The sequence below is a fragment of the Crocodylus porosus genome, unplaced genomic scaffold (assembly GCF_001723895.1).
Source record: "Crocodylus porosus isolate Cpor-Errol unplaced genomic scaffold, CroPor_comp1, whole genome shotgun sequence".
Lineage (NCBI taxonomy): Eukaryota > Metazoa > Chordata > Crocodylia > Crocodylidae > Crocodylus > Crocodylus porosus.
The window spans coordinates 111,718,630-111,737,169 of record NW_017728947.1 but is presented as its reverse complement, the minus strand read 5'-3'; the positions used below and the strand labels follow the sequence as shown (position 1 = coordinate 111,737,169).

General features: G+C 41.1%; 1 protein-coding gene across 2 annotated transcripts in view; it reads left to right on the top strand.

Annotated features, from left to right (window-relative positions):
* The window catches only part of MAP4K5 (mitogen-activated protein kinase kinase kinase kinase 5), a 106,999-nt gene that overhangs the window by 49,836 nt on the left and 38,623 nt on the right, over nt 1–18,540 (top strand). For both annotated transcript variants that reach the window (XM_019550942.1, XM_019550941.1), the window contains exons 3-11: nt 5,167–5,257; nt 6,482–6,546; nt 9,393–9,448; nt 11,735–11,782; nt 11,859–11,901; nt 13,514–13,586; nt 15,040–15,171; nt 16,292–16,354; nt 18,440–18,521. In XM_019550942.1, the coding sequence (XP_019406487.1) occupies nt 5,167–5,257; nt 6,482–6,546; nt 9,393–9,448; nt 11,735–11,782; nt 11,859–11,901; nt 13,514–13,586; nt 15,040–15,171; nt 16,292–16,354; nt 18,440–18,521 (653 nt within the window). The remainder of the gene's footprint in view (nt 1–5,166; nt 5,258–6,481; nt 6,547–9,392; nt 9,449–11,734; nt 11,783–11,858; nt 11,902–13,513; nt 13,587–15,039; nt 15,172–16,291; nt 16,355–18,439; nt 18,522–18,540) is intronic.

Here is an 18,540-nt window from a genome sequence, read left to right as displayed (position 1 = left end):
CCATGCTGCCATGCCAGGACCCACACAGGCTTTCCCCATTCATGGAGACAGGCCCCTGGAGATCCCAGATTAGGGCTCCATGAGCAGGGAACTTCAACTTTCCCTGCTTACAGAGAGGTGCCCTGAGAGTCCCTGGGGCAGGACTCCATAAGTGGGAAAAGTTCAGGGCTTGTGAGCCCGATCCTGCACAGGAATTGTTGGGGTGTAGAGGATTGGGCCCCTCAAGCCCTTGGAGCACCTGCCCAGGGAGTCTGGAGAGTGTGGGCATTTCCGGAATGCCTGTGCTCTTCCGTCACAGAGCAAACAGACATCTACTGCAATAGAGTGGCACTGTTTTATGCTTCCTCTGGTCACAGCCACTGATGTGGCACAGCAAAGGGTAGGGGCATCTCTTTGCTCCCATCCTGTGCTGCCATCCAAATTTGTTCTGGCAACACAAATGCTATGTCAGGCAATGTCTGTTTCTACCCATAGTTACTCCATTCTTTGCTCCTTCTGATTCTGGGCCTCCTTGCTCTGTCCACTACACTGGGAGCAGCTTCCCCATCAACATCAGTATAACTTCTCACCTCTTCTCTCACGGTCTTCCTGAAACTCTCAGATCTGCGCTACTTCACAGAGCTACAGAAGTTCTGCGCGTGTGTGTCTCTCCGTGACTGGACAGTGTGTGGTGGCTCTTAATGATAAAATGTCCCCTTCCAATCAGAGGTTCTCTGCTGAGAGGAATCTCTCCTATTGGGAAGACTGTCATATTGCGCAGCATTTGATACGATGTGAACGCACAGAGCTAAAGTTGGGGAAAGTGAATACCTTCTTCCTCTTTGAATTCTTCTATTGCACTTCCTCATTTGGATGTGGTTTAAAAACTACTTTATTTTGAAAATTTTCCAGTGGGGTACTCGTAAGCAAAAAGCTTTTCCTGAAGAAAATTTGTCATCAGTGGTGAAATGAATCAAATCATCTGACTAAAACCCCAAATTCCCTAAATCACATATAAGGGCACAAATTCACTCTGAAATTCGGTGTGGACTTAGCGTATCTGTGCAGAACTTGATTATCTATTTATAGAAACTGTGCTTTCTTTTTCTTATTTAGCTTGCAATACATAACAAGATTGCATATCACGATGGCAGGTTTCAGAATCCTCCAAGAATTTTCTTTAACATGGTAGTTCATTCATAGCATCTGATGAAGCAGGCTGTCACCTATGAAAGCTCATACCTCTCTAAACCAGTTAGTCTCTAAGGGTGTCTATACATGTGCTTTGGGGTGCAGGGGGGAGTGCTTTAATTAGAGCGGCTCTGAGCCGCTCTGATTAACGTGCCTGCAGTGTCACTTGTATTCAGCATCCCGTGTTTCAAAATGACAGCAGGGGTGCTTTAACTAAAGCTTGTGTATGTATATAATATTCAGTTTCCTATTTTCATTTTAATTGTTTTATTTATTTATTTATCTCTCTCTCTCTCTCCCTCCCCAATTGCTTAAACAAATGTAAATATATTTATTTACAAAAACAACTGCAGCAAACAAATATATATATTTACATTTGTTTAAGCAATGGGGGGGTGTATGTATAAATATATAAATATAAATAACAATTAAAATTAAAATAATAGTGGAGAGAGAGAGAGCATTCTCTTGGTTAGTGGAAAAGAGTTCCCGATCTAATGTAAAAGCTCTACATAGTTAGAAATAAATATACTGGTAGAAGGGGAGAAAAAAGTATACATGCAAAGCAAAGTTAAAATAGAGACAATTTAAAATAAGGTTGCCAATTAAAATTAGTGACTTAATTACATTTGCCTTGTATCAGATGAAGAAATAATAGGAATCTTAATAACATACCCAGTTGCTTAAACAAGTGTGTGTGTGTGTGTGTGTGTGTGTGTGGAATTAGAATACCAATACACCCCCCCCATATATGTATCTATATATAGATTGTGTGTGTATTGTTGTTCTACTTTTTTAATTAATAAAATAACGTGCAAGGTGCCTAATCCATAAGCAGAAAGAAACTTTAAAACTCTTTTGTATTTAAGGCCATTTTTATTTAATAGAAGGAAGTATTTTGCTGTGTACTCTGGTAAGCTGAACAGCTTTTCCTCATCAAGGCCTTCAAGATTTTTAAAACTACAAACGTAATTGCTTTGTTACATTTTACTAGGTGCTTATAGGTTGGAAGAGAAAACTAGCTTTCCTGCTTTCAGTATATTTTAAGTGTTACCTTTAAAGTTTAATTTCCTGAGTTTGTTATGCTCGAGGGTATAACTACAGTGTCCCAGACTTTTTTTTTTTTTCTCCCCTAAACTTAAGATGTTATGTAAAAGTTATGTATCCCAAACTTTGTCTCTACTACAGTTTTTGTTTTGAAGTGTAAATATGAGCACCTTTTGTCAAAGAAGCATCTGGCTGTAGAGCAGGTATTTAAAGTACATTAGCACTGAACCCAGAGATCTACCCTCCTCTAATTGTCAGCTCAGTTCTTTTGTGTCAGCTTTTCCCTTGTTTTATGTTGCAAAGAAAGTGATCAAAATAATGTGGTTTCTCTGTCATTTAGGGTCTATGCCAGTGGTTCTCACCCCTCGTTAAACTCAAGGCATCTCTTGGAAAAGCTAGCTCTTAGCTTCCACTAGTTTCTTGACTATGGAAAAAATAATAGAGCGATGTTTCTGTTACAGAGAATTCAAAAAGCCCACAACAGGTCAGATATTTTTGATGCTATGGATTACTATGTATAATCTCTGGGTCTATCTTAGTCATATGTAGGTTTTTACACACCTGCCAGTGATAATCATGTGGCATCCTTAAAAGGATCTTGTAGCACCTGTGGCAGCCATGGCACCCTGGTTGAGAAGCCAACCTTCACCGAAGTTGATAAGAAGACCCCTGCTGATTTCATTGGATCTGGAGCAGGCTGGTCTGGAGAAAGTACAGCATTGATGTTGCAGCTCTATTTTTGACTAAAACCTTTGAACAGGGATACCAAGGAGGCTCTCTGTTTTGAAGAGGGGATAGATTAGCACTCCTGATTTCTAGCGCACACAGCAGTGCAGATAGACTGCAGTGACTTGTGTATAAAGAGTACCGGGAATGCTACCAGTCTAAAGTCTAAAAATAATTTTTGTTAAATGTAAGTGCATGTTTATAAGCTGCCGACTGATTCACTCGGCTTTTCCGTTTTGAACCCATTTTTCAGAGGTTTATTACTTCTCTAGAACAAAAGTTGGCATGAATAATATAAACCTGGGAAGACTTATTACTGTAAATTCACACAGCGAGGAAAAATGGACATTCGGAATGTCTTGGCCTAGGCCCTCTTGTCCTCAAAGGGTGTTGAAAGGAGTCTGTGAAGTAGGTTTATATTTCTGGCGTTTTGTAAAGGGATGTTGTCAACTTAATCAGGGGCTTGAAAATAGCTTCTTCCCTCTGTCCTCCATAGCAGCGCTGTGAGTCATTAGAAGTAAAAGAATTTTAAAAATCCAGTTCCGTTTTTTAATTTCTCTGAGTTTCGATGCAGAAATTCAAGGGGCTCCATCTACTTATTTATCTCCCAGGGTATGAGACCTCTGTAATCCACACATGAAATTACAGTTTGTGAGGCCATTCCCAAACTAGATTTAGGACAGCGTCTTGGACACTGTTAATAGAACCAATTCAGCCAAGGTTACTTGCCAAGGATTTATTTTCTCAGGGCCCTAGTCAGGCTTTACAACCTGTGCTTCTCTTACTGGAACCCAAAGCATAGACAAAGTAGGGATGAAAGGAAATTTAGGATGTCACATCTAATCCAATCCCCTGCTCAAAGCAGGATTGACCCTGTTTAAATCATCCTAGATACAAGCTGCAGTTGCATCTCAATTTCAGGAAATTGGTGCTGCAATGTTCGACTCCAAGTCCTGCAGAAGAACGGTTTTGTTTGAAAATTAGAGTTCATTGGAGCAGTTTTAAAAACATGCATACGTTTCTATGGGTCTCAAGTATTTTTTTTTAAACCCTGTTTTTAACCCCCCCTCCCCCCCCCAGCTGGCAGTGGGGCAGGTTACAAGCTGGTGTGCAGGAAAAAGTGGCCCCTTGCCCACCCAATGGCCAGCGCCCCGCACTGCAGCCACTCGCAGCCCATCTGGGACTGCCTGTGCCTGGTCCGGATAGCCCCGTGCGGACTGCAAGCAGCTGCAGCACGGGGCACCGGCCATGGGGCAGGTGAGGGGCCGCTTTTCTCCACACTCAGCACCACCTTCTTCCCTGCTGGCGAGCAGGGGGTCGGGGCTGAGCGCTCCCCCCCACCTGTACCGTGGGGCTGGGGGCACTGGGTGTGAGTGTGCGGGGAGCCAGTGGGAGCACAGGGACCGCACCTGTGTCCTGGGGCCAATGCCGGTGGGGCCCAGAGCAGGGTGGCAGGAGTGGGGTCCCAGCTGCCAGGGGCTCTATGGAGCCGGGCCAGCTCCCCCCTCCTGCTGGTGCAGCCCAGCCTGGCTCCACAGTCCCTTGCCAGCCTGTGCCCCGCTTTGGGCCCCACCGGTGCTGGCCCTGGGACACTGGTCCCCAGATGGTGACCAGGGGACAGGGCACCTGTCAAGGGGCAGGGCTACCCATACGGCCTTCGACAGCCTGCTAAAACTGGGTAAGCAGCCCTCTGCCCAAAATAATTGCCCGCCCCTGTGTTATGGCCTCTGCTTTCTCTCACTGGTCCAAAGCAGGGTCCTCCAGGCCCTCTGGGGGAGTGGGAAAGGAGGGGAAAGAGCCCTCTCCTGACCCCGTCAGGACTCGAGGGCCACAAAGCCAGGGCAGCTTGCGACCAAACAGGGCTGCCACCGCAAGGCACCCTGTGTGCTTGCAGATGTGCGAGCAAATGGAGCGCGTGCATTCCTTGGTTGCAAGCGTGCTGCCGCTAGGCTTGTAGGCCAGGTCTTCTCCCAGCCCTCCAAGAAACGGTTCTGTTCCCGTGCAAAGAGAAGAAAAGGTAGAGAATGACATGTGGATAGCAGATGCAGAGTGGCATGGAGGGGTGACTTATGGAAGGGTCAGCACCTGCACAAGCGCGAGGGCGTCTTTTAATAATGTGTTTCCAATTGGTCCCACTGGGGACCGTTTTCTCCCCTTCCTCATTTGCTTGTCCATGCTGTATTTGTGGTATGTTAACATACTCATGCCATCTCTGTTTTTCAGGTGATGACTTTTCCTTGATACAGCAAGAAATATATATGGTTAAAGAATGCAAGCACTGCAATATTGTAGCCTACTTTGGGAGCTATCTCAGGTAAACCTCTTTTGGTGCGTGTATTTCTGTGGATTCTTCTCCAGGACATCATGGTCCCCAGTGCTTTTGTCCCCTTTCCTCAGTCCTCTTTAGAGGCAGTCCCTAGATTCCCAGTTGCCTTTTAAAACAGTGACTAATTCTGCATGATCTCCGCTGGCTAGAAGAATGGAATACATCGGTGCCAAGAGCCTGTTCCTCTAGAGACTGTTGCAATATATCCAGCCTCAAACATTGATGTCTTGGGAATAGTCCTTCCCTTCAGCTAGCTTCCTGAGGAGGTTTGAAAGGCTAATAACGTAAAATAAAAAAGGCTCATGACTTATCCAGATAGTTATGCATGCAGGCATCTTATTTAAAGGTACTGCTGTCGCTTGAAAAGGTTGATGTAGTAAGTTGTTGTTGGTAAATGCTCTAAAGTCTGAATTGTGGCAGTAGTTATATTTTATGGCTGTGGTATGATGGCTCTAAAATACCCAGGCGATAAACCAGATGATGCCAGGTGTCTGCCTTTTTGAGTATTCACATTTAATACAAGAACATGGAGAATATTTTCCGTTCCTCTGGAATTCTGTAGTTTATCAGTGGGCTCTGTGAAAATGCAGATTATTATTTTTCAGTGTTTTCCCTCTCATCTCAACTATACAGTTCTAGGAAACTTGATTTTAACATTACTTGGAGGGTTCCACTTTTAGAGTTAGGGTTGCAAGCCAAAATTATTTGAATTGGACTTACACAGTTAAACCTGTCAGCCAAGTACCCTTTTGAAAACTGCCGGTGGAGAAATGGGGGCTTTGAAAAAATACATTTTTGAGAGTGGAAACTACAAAGTAAACATGTTTATTTAATTTAACTTGGTTAATAGCATGTACATCTCAGTTGCCATAACCATGACCTTTTAGCTGACATAAAGGTCATGTAAAAATACAACTACCTTGCAGCTCTAATCAGCAGTTCATTATTTTTTAGTGAATGTAGCACTTAAGGATTTTCACACTTCTAAGTGAAAATTGTTAGTCCACTGTATTGGTCCAAATATACTAAATATGTGCAAAGCGTTACAAGTTCTTGTAACATATCTGAACTTTAGAATTCTTCATTTTACAAGAAAATGGATAACAATTTAACAAATAATAAAAGCAGAAAATCATGATTGTTATTAACTGTATCTTGTGGGACATCGATGAGTCAGCTTCTGATATTTTTATCCGACTTCTTTTTTAATAGCCGTGAAAAGCTGTGGATATGTATGGAATATTGTGGAGGTGGATCACTTCAAGACATATATCACGGTAATTTGAAACTTCTATATTTGCATCTTTTTTGAAGTTACAAGCAAACAAAATGTGAGAGCAGATCAGTAAAGAATTGTTTCAATGGTAATTTGTTGGCACAGGCTACTAGAATGAACAGGTATTTTATTAAAACTGAAGTCTCCACAACATTTGTTAATGATTCTTCATAAAAAGAGACTCTTTTGGCATTCGTATGCTGTCATTTTATGCTTTCCATTTAAAAAAAATCTAAAGCTATTTTAGATTAAAGTGGGTAGCCCCAGAACTGAAAGCAAAAGTGGTGCACTTACCAGTGAGCACACTTGCCCAACCTGTTGTTGTGCAATTAAACAGAAGTTAGTTACAAACTAGATGGTGAGACAGAAAAATGCACTTAGTGGTTTATGCACTTAAGCAATAGGCAGGTAACCTGTGTTTGTTAAGGTACAAGCAACAAGCAGAAAATTGTGACTCATACTCTCTAATGCAGTAAAGCAAATTAGGCATTTTTACATATAAACAGAGCACACAAATAATTACAATGCTGTGGAAGCTATTTAATTGAATCGCAACACGTGGTGAAATAAGCAGAAGATAATGAATTCAGGTCCTATAAAAATAGAAATGTGTACTAAATTCCCTGTATTAGCAGCTAAATCCTTAAAATGATTGTCAGTGAAAATCTTAGTATAACATTTTCCTTCGATCTTAACATGAGAATTTTCTGAGAAATTTTCTTACTAGAACGTCTCACGCTTGGTTTGACTACAGGACAGTCATTTTGGGTGGGCCTTTATGAACACGTAGGAAAAACCTCTTTGGCCATTTTAAAAGTGGAGAACATACAAAATTGAGTATTCACTATTGAGTTTTGGGGGGGCGTTTGCTTTTGAAATTTGAAATCACTTGTTGGCTTTACAAGTTACTAGTTCTTATTTGAGGAGTCAGTTCTGAGAGAAAAATCTGGGTATGTCTAAGTCGCAACGCAACTTCTTATAGAAATATATGCATGCTAATTAACTGGCAATTTGGGTTTGTCAGTCCAGGTGAAGCACTGTATTGGTATTATACTGTAGTTTTGGGATCCAGCCTACTGTCTCTGCATGGCAATGCATTGTATTGTGTTCAGCGCAACATGTTCAGGACTAGTCTGGGGATCTCTGTACGCTGCCAGAAAAGTCATGGTTAGGTAGGACATGCTAAGAAATGAAGACTTCCTATTGAAACCTCACTTCTGTGACAACACGGTGCCCACTGACTTCTAATGGTCTTAGGGACTGTTGCTGGGACCCAACAGTAAAAGCCTTATCTCATTGAAGAGCTAACTTCAAAGTCTTTGAGACCCTTAAATGTTACTGTATGTGCACGGTTATTATTTTTGTTTTAAGTAAAAGAAATAAGGAAGATGGCCATACATCCCATTTTTGCTGGGCCAGTCTATTTTAAACCCCACTGAAAACAGGACAAAGCAGCACTCTCCAGCCAGAAGAAGTGGAAGGGGGTTGCTTGCCTCCTGCAGCACTGTGCACCTACACTCAGCTGAGACTGAAGCTTGGAGACAGCTGAACATGCCAGAGTAGTAGGGGGTGTGAACAGTGTCATATTTTGAGACTCGGAAATAGGGTCACCTTGGAATAAGTAAGCCCCCCCATGTCCAAGCCACTCCAGCAGTCTTTCCTACCCAAGTGCAGGGGGGCTGGACCTGATGATCTGTCTGTAAGGTCCCTTGCAGCCTCTAAAAACTATTTCTATGCAGAAAGGTCTTTTTTTGCCTCAATTAAGTTACTTTTTTTTAATGGAACCCGTGGCATGCAAACATCGTAGTTCTCATACTTGCAGTGTCACCCAGCGTGTAAATGTGCTGTTCGATTACTGGTAGATCAGTAATTGTTGACTTGTCGAGATTGCACAGCGTGTGGTTAAGCAAACTTTCCTAGGAAAACCTAAACTCGGATTTTCAGAGGACAAAAGATATGTCTTTTGTTTCCTTCCTTTATGCTTGATAAAGAATCCGAGAATTGGTGTGTGTGTTGTTTGTCTCAGAAATGTCAACTGTGATTTTCATTGATTTTGCTGACAGTATTGTTGGAGGACTATGTGGACTGTACAGTTTTTCAGACCCTAACTGAAGGGGAGGAGATTTTGAATCTAAGGCAAAGATGTATTCTCTCATGCATTTCTCAGTCGGTTGATTTAGGATTAAAAGTCTGTTTGCTTTAATAGCTATTTAGCAGCCTTCCACGCTGTAGTCTTCCAGGGTGAAAACCATTTGAATGTGTAATATTAAAAACAAAAAACAACTGGGAGAATACTTCTTTGTTGCTTTTTGTCTCTACAGGGCACAAACACTGAATTATGAACATGGTCCTTGTAAAATGACACCAACTTAAAAACAGACTTCTGTCTAAAAATGTTTTACTTCTGTGTTCTTTGGCAAATGTTTTCCTCTTGCTGCAAGTAATTGCCTTGTATTACTGTGCCTGACAGAGAGCAGAGACTTTTCTTTCCAACTTATTTACTTTGTGCATTTAAGGGCATTTTAAGCATAGCCAGTTTTACAGCTTTGCCTGTATTGTCAGTTATCTTGAGTGGTTTGTTCTGGAAAAAGAGTGCATGTTGGGGAGTGAGGTTTCTTTTAAAATAATAAGAATTCTTTAAAAATGTGGCTATCGAACCACTTGCAGTACTTCATAAGAATAGCTCCTGAAACTGTTTGCAGTTTATTTCTTGAAATAAACCATATTTTAAGTAGAGGCTCTAGTTTTTTTATGTGGGATATTGCTGTCTTCTGTTGACTACTTTTACAATAGCATATCTGCACTGTACATTACAACTTATAGACTTGACATTATCTCTGTTTTCAGTAACAGGACCGCTGGCAGAGTTACAAATTGCATATGTCTGCAGAGAAACTTTGCAGGTACAGTACCTCTGCAAATGCACCATGACGTCCCTGTTCTGCATGGGAGATAACTTCAGAAGGGGGTGCTGTCTCGTCACCTAAATGTGTAAACCCTTGGAATACAGCAAGAATGCTAGCAGTTAATTAGGGCTAGCAAATTAGTTCTCCTTTTTGAAGTATTAGCTACCTTAGCAGGACGCTACTGTCAGGTAGTACAATAAATAAGTTAATAATTTTCAGTGCATTGTTTCACCTGTCAGCTCCCAATATGCCCTAATTTTGCAAAGGGATTTACACATGGTAAGTCTGGCTGTATGGATCACATACCAGGATCAAAATCTGAAGTCTCAATCCTGCTTCTGTTTAATTTGAATAGTCCCATTGGCTGCACTGATGTAACTGTGTTTACTTGAATCCAAGATGACTTTGAATTTAAGATGCTCCCCCTTCTAAATTAGATTCTAGACATGGATTGTTTACGATATGTAGAATGAAGAGTACTTTTAAATTCATCTTCCCACTGCTACTGTGGGAAAAGCAGTGGCAAGAGGGCAGACTTAAAGGAAAGCAGCAGCATGGGGACAGGCAGGCTGACCCTTGCACCTTGTCCCCCTCCATCCGCTTGCCATCTGTCCTCTACCACTTGCCCCCACTCCCACAGTGCTTGCACCCCCTGTATGCTTGCCCCCCCCCATCTGCCCACCCATTGCTTGCCTCCTCTGGAACCTGTTCCCTACTTTCTGTCACTCCTGGTTACCCTAGACAGTGGCACTGGCCTGGGGCATGCAGTGTTGGTGGCTCCAGCCCTGGCCTTAGGGTTAGGGCCTGAGCTGGAACCAGAGCTGTAGCAGCTCCCTGCTGTGGACTGGTACTTGAATCCAAGACTAGCCTCATCCTGCCATGTTGAATGAGGGGATAAAACCTCATCTTGGATTTGAGTAAATATGGTACTTAAAGCAGGGCTGTCTCACTGGCAGCCCATGGGTAGCATATACCCCATGATGAGTTAAATTGCAGTCTCCAGGCTCCTTCCTGAATCATAGCTGCCCCCTTTGCTCTGGCTGTAAGAGCAGCCAGAGTTTCCAGACGCCCTTTCCCTCCTCCAGCTCCTGCTACCTGCCCCAGCCCCAGGGGATAGGGTGGGGTGGTACAGGGAGCTAAGGGTGAGGCTGGGGGTGCGTGGTGCAGTGATAAGGGGGGCACCTGTGCAGGGCTGTGGGGGAGCATCGACATGGGTGCATGGTTTGCAGCATGCAGCCTCGGGGGCTTGTGGCTTTCCCTGGTATGGCCCCCCCGCTTGTGAGGTCTGTGGATCATGCAGCCCCCAGCCAATTGGACATCCCTGAGCTAAGGCACATGTGTAAGTCTGTAGGTCTGGGCCCTTATTATTGATCTGTTTGCATAACTTAGTAAAGTGGCACAGTCAAACAGTGAAGCTGGTAGTTAGGACCAATTTCTGAATCTCCTTGCAGACATTGCTTACTCTGAGAAAGTGAGGGCAGGGAGCTGAACAGTAAAAGGAAATATTTTGCCCTCTATGCTTGATCTGTGGGACTGAATTCTAAAATTTAGAGAGGAAAAATGGTATGGCTGGGCTGTCAATGTTTTGGTTTATTTTCTGATTACTAATCATTGTAAACATACAAGTTAGGGTAATACCTTGCATCCTTGTATTTCAGGGCCTAAGCTGATGCTGTTTTTGTGTCAGGAAGAAATGTTGCCATCCTTGCACTTTTCCTAAAAACCCTCACTTGTTCCTGAAGCATTGGGCGAATTGGTTACTGCCAGAGGCAGGGTTGTGGAATGGGGAGCTAATCTGATCTGGCAGTTCAGTTCTATTGGTGCTACAGGACTAATGCTGCAGGATTTGTTCTGACTTTCAATGAGTTTCAAGTGCTGAACACTGCTGACAACACATTCACTTTTATTTATGAGCTGAAAAAAGGTTTAGGTTTCCAAGGTTAGAAACTTTGGCTGAAAGCTTTCTAGATTTCAGAAATAAATTTGCTTTGTTGAAATTGACTGTTAATACAATGCATACAGAGATGAATTTTGAAGCTAAAATTATGTTTGAAGGAAAGATTTAGTTCATAACTTGTTTAAACAAGTCTGTGCACGTGTGGGTGCTGGAACTGAAAGAGATGAGGAACAGAAGCCAGGCCCTCAGGTTCGCAAAAAACTAATCTTCTCAATAATGAATGTAAACACATTGAGGTTAAAGTATTAAAAATTGTTTTTGAAGTGCTGCATTTTATAGCATTTTCATATGGCAAACCTGACACATGCTTTTTTTTTCTCTTTTAGGGTCTTTCTTATTTGCACATAAAAGGCAAAATGCATAGAGATATAAAGGTAACTTAATACTTGTAATCTGGACACATATTTGACATTATTTTAGCATATCAACTCCTTGCATGTTTTGTTTCAGGGTGCCAATATTCTGCTAACAGACCATGGTGATGTGAAGTTAGGTAAGTTATGTGATTTACCTGTTTTATTATTAGAACAGTGAAGGAGGCCTTTTTTTAATTAAACCATTCAAAGGACAGGAAGTAATGGTACCAATCCAACACTTTGTTTTAGTGAAACTCCTTTTATACTGACATTGGAGTTAGCCAAGACCTCATTCTGATCACTTTTTATACAAAGCCTCTGGAAACACTGCTCTAGGTGAAGGAGGTTGGTTCCCCAGCAGAGTATTTGGCATGAATACTCTATCTTATATTTTGCTGAATAGAATAGGTATAGCAAATACGTACTGCACTGTCAGAGGCAATGAAACACTGTTCGACCGCTCTTGTATACCAGTATGGATACAGGCAGTAGGAGAGGAAGGTACCTGCCCTTCAGGAGACCTGGGGCTCCTCCTTGCTCTGCCGCTGGCCTGCTTGGTAACCCTGGGCAAGTAATTTCCCTTCTCTATGCTGGGCTTCCCCCTCTGTAAGATGGGCATAACTTTGCTACTCTGTTTGGGAGAGCGTGTTGAGATTTACTGATGAACAGCCCAGTATCAGAATTGGATATTATTAATTTCCTCCAAGAGGCTCTGTAGAGACAGTGTCACCAGGGAGGAAAAATGGGTTACTTACCAACAGGAACTCTTATTCTCTGAAAGTATTGTCTTCACAGAGCCACACTGACTGACCTTTCTCTGGCTCTCCCCATGAAACCCTAGCTGTCAATAGGGCTTTTGAGATGGAGAGGAAACGAGGGGCTGTTAGAAGGGCCGAGAGATTTATCTTTTTCGCTCATGAAATGTTGGAGTTGGGAGAATTGTGTACGTGTCCTGTTTTAGCTGCCACTCCGTAAAGAGCTGGGGCTAAATGTACTTCTCCATTATGGCTGTGCGGAGATAACGTATTACGATAACAGGACTTTGATAGTTGGGAAGAACTGAAAGCTTAGAAAAAATATACTTGAGTTCCCATTACCTACTTAAACTGTGATTACACTGATACTCATTTTCTACTTAGGAGTCATCCGTATTGTGCCTGCAATGTGCCCCTCCCAATCCTTGAATTACCGTAATGTGTATACAGCTGAGACGGAGTTGGAATTGCATTCATTTTGGATCTGCACATAGGGGGAAATTATCTACAGGGCCGTATATTTGATGCAGATTATCTGCACCTTCAGAACAAGGCGCCGCTGGTTAGCAATGTCAACAGCAAGAACCAAGCAGCTTGCTCATTATTCCCTCATATTTAATCCAGAAACAGCGCGGTCTCTGAACCATGATTCCAGTCTTGTCCATCTGTCCTCCAAAATATATTACTTAAAATAGTGGCTGACTGCATCATTCAGTTACTGTGCTATAAAGTGGAGGAGGGATGGTGAGGCTGTCTGCAACAACCAAGCTTTCGATTGTCAGGCCTGCCAGAAAAAGTTAAACAAAAAAAAGGAGCAAGAAGCAAACCCTGACCAACCAAAAACTCCCACCAAAAAAAGCCCAAACCCAAAAAATCCCCATAAACTTCATGTTGTTAACTAGTGGAGGTGGTTATCTTAATTTTTAATGTTTCTTTCTGGGACCTTGAATGTTAAAATGTTTTTGTGTGTTTTTTCATGAATTTTCTTTTGCAGCTGACTTTGGTGTAGCAGCAAAAATAACAGCCACCATTGCGAAGAGAAAATCTTTTATTGGTACCCCTTATTGGTAATACATTACTTTGATTAATAGAATTGCTACATACAAAGTTATGGTTGTATTTACAAATTATGCCAAAGATTCTAAAAATAGATAACTTAAAGAAAATTATTACAAGATTTTTTTTTTACTTTTAAAGATCAAATGGATTAGTCATAAATTTGGGAAATACAGGACTATAATTTAGTTGCTTGGTAATATTGTAAGGCTATGCAGCATTTGTCCTGGGAGAAACCATTTTATCCCAGGACAAAGAGCTATCATGAAGATGGCCATGGTAGTTGTTCCAGAACAAATGCTGGGAAAAAGGTTCACGGGATAACAAGTGCGAACTGTTTTTCCTGGGCTATCACAAAGCGCATCTGAACAGTTTCCCCAGGATTGCATTGCTGAACTGGTGCTAGAAAAGTGGCAGGGCTCATTAAACCCTGATTAGAAGGGCAATGTGTATACATACCAATCCTGGGATATTTCTCTTCTGGGGCACACTCAGCTACAGCTTGTCCAGGGACCAATGCAGTGGGCAGTCTCCTGACACAGGGACTGCTGACCCCTTTGCCAGTCTAAATCGATGCTGTATGTCTTCTCTCTTGCTCTGTGCACTGTTGGGGTTGGGAAGAGGGGAAGGGCTTGGTGTTCTGCTCTCTCTCTCCTTTTGCCCCTGCTAATGCTGTTTATATTAAAGGGGAATAACAGAGTTTTGCTTTTTTTTTTTTTTTTTCGAGTGGGGGGGGGGTGGTTTGGTTTTTATTTTTTTAAAGAAGAATCACAACACATGTTAGAGTGTGGCCTAAGATTGTTAATAGGGATGCATGTACATATAGTCATGCATCTACCCAAATCCTTAAGTCTTTTTTTCTTTTCAGTCTGTCAAAACATAAATGTAGGTTTCTGGGTTTCCACCAACCAGGAAGCGCCCACAGCAGAGGTGCATTTCAACTATTTTTGTTGAAAAAAGATCTTGCTGTTAGCATTTATATGTCTTCAAAACAGAGCATGCTAAACTTCATAAATTGCAGGTTGAATTAAAAATGCTAATATAACTATACTGAATGGAGGCACTGCTACACCTCATTAGTCTATTAGTCATAACATAGACTTGAATACAGATTTAAATCTTAATTCAAACAATCACTTTTCTTAATTTTATGCTACATTTTACTTGGCGGAGGAGAAAAAAGACTAAGGAATGAAAGATTGTCTTGTGGTGGGAGCTTGGAGGAAATACAGGACTTGGATTTTGTTTCTGATGCTGCTCTGCAGCAGACACTTAACCTCTGTGTTAAGTGTCTGCTGGGTGGTTGCATTAGGCTTTTGCCTTCCTTCTATTTTTTGTGTGGGTCTATTGCACTGGAATAATTCCCTTCATAATGCTGTAATAGTGCTGTGAGATCCTGGGATAGAGACATGGTAGTATTCTGTCTCTTGTGCTGGATGACTGATGCTGGTTTTGCATTTAAAGGATGGCTCCAGAAGTTGCAGCAGTGGAAAAGAACGGCGGTTACAACCAACTCTGTGATATCTGGGCAGTTGGCATAACAGCAATTGAACTGGCAGAGCTTCAGCCACCCATGTTTGATCTTCATCCAATGAGGTCTGCTGATCACTAAGAGTATTTGTTTTAAACATTTTTATTTTGTTTTTTTAGGCCAGAAAGAGTCATTTTATTATAGCCTGACTTTCTGCATAACTTGGGCCCTAAAACTTCCTACATGGATCCCTGTACCAAAGCCCTATGTTGTTGTTGAGCTATAATTCATTTTTTTAAAAACACCTAGCGTTAATTTGAAGACTTGGATAGAGATTCAAAATTCAGAACCTTAAAGATTTAATGTTACGTAAGCATTTTAGTGTCCATGTTGACGTGAGCAGAAAGTGTGCAATAGCGTCACTGTACACGGACCTGTAGCCCATGGTTCAACGTGAAAATAAATAATTTTTATTGCAAAAAAAACATTGTCCACAAATAAGAATGACTGGCTTTAAGAATATGACTGGCTTTATTTTGCTTCTTACAAAACCTGTTGTTCAGTGTAACTGGTCTTCAGTCCTCATTAGCTCAAACTCTTGTGGTAGAATAAAACTAGTGTACAGGCAGTCCTCAACTTGCAATGTTTCAAGTTACAACCAATAGCACTTAAATTGACACCGTTTCAACTGTCTGACATTAGTTTTGACTTTACAATGTTTGATCCGATGCAGCGGCATGCCAGCGAACAAGTTTGCTGTGTTGCCCAGCTCCCTGGAGAATGTCCAAACTTCCTTGGACGCTTTCTTTAAGAAAGACCAAACTCCAGAAAAGCCTGCAGCCAAGACTCCTGAGAAGACTTCAGCCAAGAGCCCTTCAAAATGTCCAGCAGATTCACCTCAAAGAAGTCCTTCCAAATCAGTATGATTGCTATTTACAATATAAATAGGTTATGTAGCTATATTACTCATCTATAATTGATTGAGTACAAAATTCTGGCTTATTTTTGGTGAAAATAAGGTATCGGGCTTTGGTTCAGGAGCCAATCCCCCATTTATAACATAGTTTGCTATGGGAAAATCAGTTCTGAGTTGCAATGTTTCAACTTAAGACGCGGTTTTCAGGAACCAATTGTGTTGTAAGTCCGAGGACTGCCTGTACAGTATCTGTACATAGCATTTTAGCTATTAAAGCAAAATATGCCAATAACTTTTTGTATAATTTTATTATGCTTCTTTTCCCTCAGGGCCTTATTTTTAATGTCAAAAAGCAATTTTCAACCTCCAAAGCTAAAGGAGAAAGCAAAATGGTAAGTTTTGAAATAAAAAAATCTTTTCTTTCTTCAATACACTTTGTAAAGATCATATGAATTAATATTTGTCAGCCATTTATGAGCATGTGCTGTGATCCTTCAGCCATTTAGGCCTGCATTGTCATTTCATATGCATCTGTAGTGTGTTTGAGTTCAGGGAAGTTGCACATTTGCCAAAATTCTTGATAGGATTGCGGCCAGGTTGTTTTCTATTGTCAAATGAAATATTATTCTAGCAAGAGGCCTAGGTCCTGCATTGTGAACTATGGGAGTGGACTCCCCAGGGCATTCAGAGGCCCAGAAAGAAAGCAGAGTTTGCCTGCGACACTGTTTTTTCTCAGGATGGGGCTCTGACTTCTGCAGTGACCAAAAGCTCCTCATTATTTTCTCAAACCCCAAAGGTTTTATTACATGTAATTCACTCCTGATTGTTTTAAGAATGATTTCTCTCTAAAAATGGGACTTAACTGCATCTTAATTTATAGGAGAAATCCAGTGATAATTGTATGCACTAGCTTTCATCCCATTCATCTGAAAGCTGGTTCTCTTGCAAATGAGGCATTTGTACTGAGACACCTGTTGCATGCATCAGGAAGCATTTTTTTTTAATTACCTTGTTATAGTACGCTGGACATGACATTCTCTCATGAAACGCACCTCTCTGAACTTGCACTTTCCTCTGAATTTTTTAATTGTGGATTCATTGTTTATATTATTTGTTCAATATTCATTATTTCTATTCACTGTTACTATGCTCAATAGCATCTTCTAGAAACACAAAAGACCACTGGTATGAAGGACCTTTTCTTTAGGAATTAGCCTTGCAACCTTTTTTAGAGATGAGTTCTTTTAGACCTGTTTGTACCCAGAACAGAGATGGGCCTCTTTATGCCCTTTTTATAAAATAATGAGATACATTTATTTGATTTTGTTACATTTAAATGAGTTTAAACTGTTTTTAACTGCTCAAATGATTGGAAACCAGCACTGTAATAATGTAGGCAGAAAAAAAATGTATTTGTAACTACAGGGCTTGAGTGCCGAACAGTTTGTTTCCATCTAAAAATGGAAGTATTAGCAACAAAATTGGGTAAAGTTCCTATTACAGCAAAGTTATTAAAGGGGATCAGTGTCATTTTCTGAAGTTTGGCTTCTGGGATTTTGTTTGTTAGGATGCGCACGCTTTAAACTTGCTCCTCTACCCTAACCGTTTTTGATCCAAAGTAACTTCTAGTTTTGTGCGTATGCTTAGGGGACCTGTCCATAAACCTGCACACCTTTACCATAACTTAAAAGCACGTTACAGTAGTAGAGTTCGGTCCAACCCCACTGCCATGGCTATCACTCCTTCAACAAACCTTCACCCCCACAATTCTCTCTCACTTTCAAACACCTGGGAGAAAAGATGGATATGTATTGCAATATGTCTTGGGAATGACCATAACTGATTTAAATACATCCTCTGAAAGATATACTGAACAGAACAAAAACAGCAAAACTTTTATGTCCAGGGCTAACAGCCTTCAGTCTTGCATTATTTTAAAAGGAAGTGGTGTTGTGTTCAATCATCTGAACTGCTTTGAATATTTCAACCTTAGGTTTTAAAAGAAGGGGCTGATTCTCTCTCCTGATCTTTCACTATTGTGCATTGTATTTTCTTCCTGGTGACCTGGGAGAATGGGAGTGCTAGACTTCCCTAGATTTGTGGGTTATTGGTGTATGTAATTCACTGCATTATTGTTACTTCAGCTGTGTAATTCCAGAAGAATTCAATTGCAGTCTGGCATTTGACCACTTTTCCAGTGACAATATCTGTTTTGAGCTTAGTAAATATGCTATTTCAAAATGTTTTTATTGTAACTCAAGTGAATGTAGCACAAATCTCTTGCTAGTTAACTGAGCAGCAGGATGGTACAAATCTGAAATGCCCTGGGATATTTGAGCAAGAATCTACTTCAGCAGATGGAAGTTTATAGCTTGTGTAGCAACTATATTCCAAATAAACTATTTGTTTCCTTTCCAGAAAACTTAAAATTAAATACTTTTTAATAAAAATCAAGTTTTGCCTTTATTTGTTTAAAGGTCATCAACATTCCATAATTTTGTGAAAATAGCACTTACAAAAAATCCAAAGAAGAGACCAACAGCAGACAGGCTCCTTACTGTAAGTATCTTTATTTTTT